This window comes from Bombina bombina, chromosome 4 (genome assembly GCF_027579735.1).
Source record: "Bombina bombina isolate aBomBom1 chromosome 4, aBomBom1.pri, whole genome shotgun sequence".
NCBI classification, from domain to species: domain Eukaryota; kingdom Metazoa; phylum Chordata; class Amphibia; order Anura; family Bombinatoridae; genus Bombina; species Bombina bombina.
This window is the reverse complement of record NC_069502.1, coordinates 719,176,040-719,181,279: the sequence shown is the minus strand read 5'-3', so window position 1 is coordinate 719,181,279 and position 5,240 is coordinate 719,176,040. Positions and strand designations below refer to the sequence as shown.

At 35.2% G+C, this 5,240-nt stretch overlaps 1 protein-coding gene across 1 annotated transcript; it reads left to right on the top strand.

Moving 5' to 3' along the window:
- The first annotated feature begins 468 nt into the window (after positions 1 to 468).
- TTLL2 (tubulin tyrosine ligase like 2) lies at positions 469 to 2,342 on the top strand. Its single transcript, XM_053709162.1, has one exon. It carries the CDS (start codon positions 469 to 471, stop codon positions 2,233 to 2,235), a length of 1,767 nt encoding a protein of 588 aa, XP_053565137.1. The 3' UTR covers positions 2,236 to 2,342.
- Positions 2,343 to 5,240: the final 2,898 nt, after the last annotated feature.

Below are 5,240 nucleotides of genomic sequence, written 5' to 3'. Positions count from 1 at the left end.
GACTCTCCTTGAAAACTCACCTATTCAGAGAGGCTTACTATCTCTCCTCCATCTCTCATCCAAACCAAACTAATACATGAACTGCCTGACTCACTGCTGCAACTACAACTGATGTGACAAGCTAACCCAACCTTATGTATCTGCACCCTAAACCTGTAGACTGTGAGCTCTCCGGAGCAGGGCCCTCTTCCTCCTGTACTAGATTTATTTAGTTTTCTTATGTTTTGTATTTTATCACAAATCCTTGTCATTGTATACCCCTATCACTGTACCCAGCGCTATGGAATTTGGCGGCACTATACAAATAAATGATAAAAATAATAATACTAATAATCTGAGCATTTAATATTCATTTTATGAACCTGGTTAATCATCAGGACATTTTATTTGTATCAATGCTATCTGCAACATGAATTACTGACACATCATTTTATTATTTTGCTTTTTTGCAGATACAAAGGCTCTGCCATGGCAGAAGGAGATGATGAAGAAACATTTTCAAGTCCTCTTGTGTTCCGTCTACATGAGAGTGCACCCAGAGTAGTACAAGAGGTCTTGTTGGAACGTGGATGGAAGGAATACAATGAATATTATCAAGACGAAACAGAATGGAACTTGCACTGGAGATCATCCTCCTTCCGAGCATCTGATCATGACAAAGTTAAGCCATGGCAAAGACTCAATCATCATCCAAGTACATCACAGATGACAAAGAAAGACTGTTTAGCAAGACATTTGAAACGTATGAAAGGAATTTATGGTGCATCATACTATGAGTTCAGCCCAGTATCCTTTATTTTGCCAAATGACTACACAAAATTTGTTGCTGAATATACCAAGGAAAGACAAGAAAAAAAGTTAAGTTACTGGATCTGCAAACCAGTTGACTTGTCAAGAGGTCGAGGTATATTCATTTTCCATGATATCAAAGACTTGAGATATGACTGTACTGTAATTGTTCAGAAGTATATCACTAACCCTTTGCTAATTTCAGGTTACAAATTTGACCTGCGTATTTATGTTTGCGTAACAAGCTTCTGCCCATTAACAGTTTACGTTTATCAGGAAGGTTTGGTTAGGTTTGCAACTGAAAAGTTCAACCTAAGTTCACTTGACAATGTATATGTCCACTTAACCAATACCAGCATTAACAAATACAGTTCATCATACGCTACAGATAAAGAGAGGATTGGTAGTGGATGTAAATGGACACTTAGCCAGTTCCGATCTTATCTTCGTAATCTAGAAGTTGATGACGCATTACTTTGGCAAAGAATCTACAATATAGTCAACATGACCCTACTGGCTATTGCACCATCTGTGCCTTCATCTCCTAATTGTTTTGAGCTATTTGGTTTTGATATTCTTATAGATGATACTCTAAAGCCATGGCTTTTGGAAGTCAATTACAGCCCGGCTCTGTCAATAGATTGCTCTCATGATGTCATAGTAAAAAAAAGTCTTATACATGATATCATTGAACTACTAAATTTTAAGACATCCGATGGCATAAATGACAGCAGCACTTCTAAAAAGGTTGACAAGGCAGTACATTCTACACAAGTCCCACGTCCCCAAACACCCTGGAGGTGTGACAATAATGTTAATTCTCAAAGACCTCTAAAAACCTGCCATTCTTTGAAAAGCGAGCATTCAAGAGAAAATCAGGAACAAACCTTTAGTCAGCATGCTAACTTTAAAATTCCCCATGTTAATTTGACAGATGATTATCATCACGTAGATGGTGACAAGGAAACTAAAGATGTTGAGAATGAAGGAAAGGAGATATTCAGGAGAAATCACTCTGGAGAAACTTCTTTCCTACCTCTTCATGAGGAAGGAAACAAAACAAGCAGGGATGAACATAAAATAGCAGGATCTTTTCCTCGTAAAACCCTCACTTCAAGGTTAAGAGAAAGAATGAATATGCCAGAGAGACTGACAAGTTTTTCCAAATCCCATCAAACATTGAATTCCAAAAGAACTAAGGTGGTTACAAATAGCTCATTTCAGATTCCACATTTGAAAACAATTAAACGTTCTTTCTTCCCATTATATTTTATTTCAGATCTAGACAAAAGACCTCCTGCTCGTGTTGGTGATTTTATACTTGTATTTCCCTTTAATCACTCTTCCCTTGTAGCTTCTAGAAATGGAACAGCAGACATCAAAAGTATAATTCAGGAAATCAGCAAGTTAACACACAGGTTTTCACCAAATATAAAGGCTGCCTAATTTAAACTCAGTATTTTTTATCTTTAGCATGTCCGATGATGTTTTGCAAATGAAAACTGGTCTATAAGATGATGGCTTAAAACCCTTGTGCATTAAAAAAACAATTATTTTACTCCCATGGTCCATCAACTTTCAACTTTATTAACTTAAGGAATGTTCATGTTAAGAAATCTTTGCGCAACATTGAGTAAATTATTAGAACTTTACCTCCTGCATACAGCATCACACAACTTCACTTCCACTCATTTTATTATTCTAATAAATCATTTACTGGCTGTTGTTGTGATTTTGTAGCCATTAATAAAATTGATCAGCAACACTTGCACAATCAGTTGAAAGATCAGCACAGTCCAATTAGACTTGACAATGCACTTTTCACAGACGTGGTGAAATATTGCCTATACTTACTTCTTGGCATACATACCACATTGTGCGAGGCTCTGCCAAATATGAAGCTTGGTCTTGCCTTGCAAATAGACAGATGTCTATATAAATCACTGTGGCAACTTATTCCCATTATTCTGTCTAAGCTCTGCTCTTTTTAACCCTAATGACACAGTCCGTTTCCTTAAACAGGAAAGTCCACCAAGCAACATACTTTGTACTATTCACCATAATTTTGCCCCATCATGTTTTATCCAATCCATCCTCACTTATGTTTACGTTCACCTCTATATATCTTCTTCCAGATTAACAGTTACAAATGCTGATATGTATGTCTTAGTTGAATACAGTATTTAATTATATTACTTATATTACAGAAGTGGGGTCATAGTCATTTAAAAATGAATTTCAGAAATAAATATACAGTGTCTTGACGAAAAATGTCCAAACTGATATAGAACGTCAGTAAAATACTAGAAGAAGATACAATGTCTGTTTAACATTTCTCATTTTTTATTTTTCATCAATCAGTGTCATTGTGCACCTCTGCTTCAGTATACAGTGATCAGGAACTTATAAATAATATAATAAATTATAGTCATACTGATAAATGAACCTTAATGGTGGAAATAACTTAATGCATTTTTCGCACCAGCCAATCTATTTTTATACTATTTTCAAGGGATTTTCTTAACCCTGTTGAGGTATTACACATACCTGTGCTGAAACAGATTTTAGTAATTTACACTTATTACACTTACTCATCCATTTTAGTGTATTTTCTGTGAACTATCCATGCATATAATACCTTGTTTTTATATTCAGCAGACTGAGAACATTTAGAAAAAACTTTAGCTTGCAAAAATACTCAAATGGAAAAAACTGCCACATGAAATGTGGAGAAATAAGGTATATTCTAAATGCTCATTTAGGATAAAAGATTGGGATGGACTTATAGATGATATTGGTTTAAAACCACAGAATGTTTGTTGTCGCTTTTTGTATTTGCACAATTTGGGGACTTTTACACATTGAGAATTGTTAATTTATAGATGATATTGGTTTAAAACCACAGAATGTTTGTTGTCACTTTTTGTATTTGCACAATTTGGGGACTTTTACACATTGAGAATTGTTAATATTGAATGTATTTATTTTTTAATTATTTTTTTTTTCTTCTTTCCCTCCTCTCTTCCCCTCTCTCTTTCTTTTACTCGGTATTCATTGTTATGCTAGGAGTAGGTGTTTTGGGACTTCTTTTATATAGAACAATATGACACTTAAATTTATATCATGGAATGTGGGGAGTTTTAATTCCCCCACTAAATGTCAGACGATACTTACACATTTAAGAAGGCTGAAAACAGATGTAGCATTTCTACAAGAGACACATCTCTCTGATCAAGAACATGAAGAATTACGGAGAGATTGGGTGTGGTCAGTAGTATTTGTCTCCTAAACTAGCACAAAGAGGGGAATTGCAATACTTTTTGGCAAACAGCATGCAGTTGATGTGGTCAAGTCTATTAATGATCCTGAAGGCAGATTTTTGATAGTACAAGTCAGTATAGGGGATAAGGTGTGGTTACTTTGCAACATATGTGCTCCTAATGAAAAAACAAGTGGATTTTGGACAGGTTTAATCCAGGCCCTGGCCCCGTTCCAGGGTATGGATTTGATTCTAGGAGGGGACTTTAATTTAGCCCCTGATCCTATTTGTGATAGACTGCGATTGAAGGAGTGTTTTAAGTCGAATAGCCAACATTGCAATTATGGAAAGTTTAAGTTAGTAGATATATGGAGATTACGTAACCTAGATGGTAGGGATTATACCTGCGCTTCTAAAGTAACCCCCACCCTTTCCAGAATAGATCTATTCTTACTTTCTAACTCACTCATCCCCAGAGTTAGTGGGGATAAAATTCATGACGTAATAATTTTGGATCATGCTCCAGTAGAATTTTCTTTTTTAGATAATTTTACCCTTCAGAAATAGAAATACCTTGCACTTTCCCTATTATATATATTCCTCAGAGAACTTTCAAAAACATCTGATACATTCATGGAATCATTATTTAACAGATAACAAGATACATGTAGATAGCTCAGAATTAATTTGGGAAACAGCTAAAGTAGTACTCTCCGGTAATATAATATCATATGACACTAATTTACGTAGGAAATCTCTACAGGAGTTTCAAATGCTGCAGGAAAAACTATCTGCAAATTATAATACCTACTGTGTAACACCTTCAGCATCAACGCAAGATGCTTATCTGATAAGTAATGAAGAACTAGATGCCTATCTGGTATATCAAGCATCTTATTCACAATTGAAAGTTGATAGCTGATAATATTGATTAAGGAATAGATCAGTTAAGCTACTTGATTCCTTTGTTAAGATGCGATCATCCCGTAAACATATAGCAGCTATTAGAAATAGTGGTATTACACAAAGGACACCAACTGCTATTGCAAAGGCATTTGCAAATTATTTTTCGGATTTATATACCAGTCAAAAAACTGCCTTACCAGCATCATTACATAATTTCTGGAAGAATTTAACACTGCCACAGATATCACAAGAGCAGATGGAACGCTTAAATGCTCCAATCACGATG

Excerpts from the sequence above, each read along its gene's own strand:
- TTLL2 (XM_053709162.1), top strand. The coding sequence starts at position 469 with ATGGCAGAAGGAGATGATGAAGAAACATTTTCAAGTCCTCTTGTGTTC.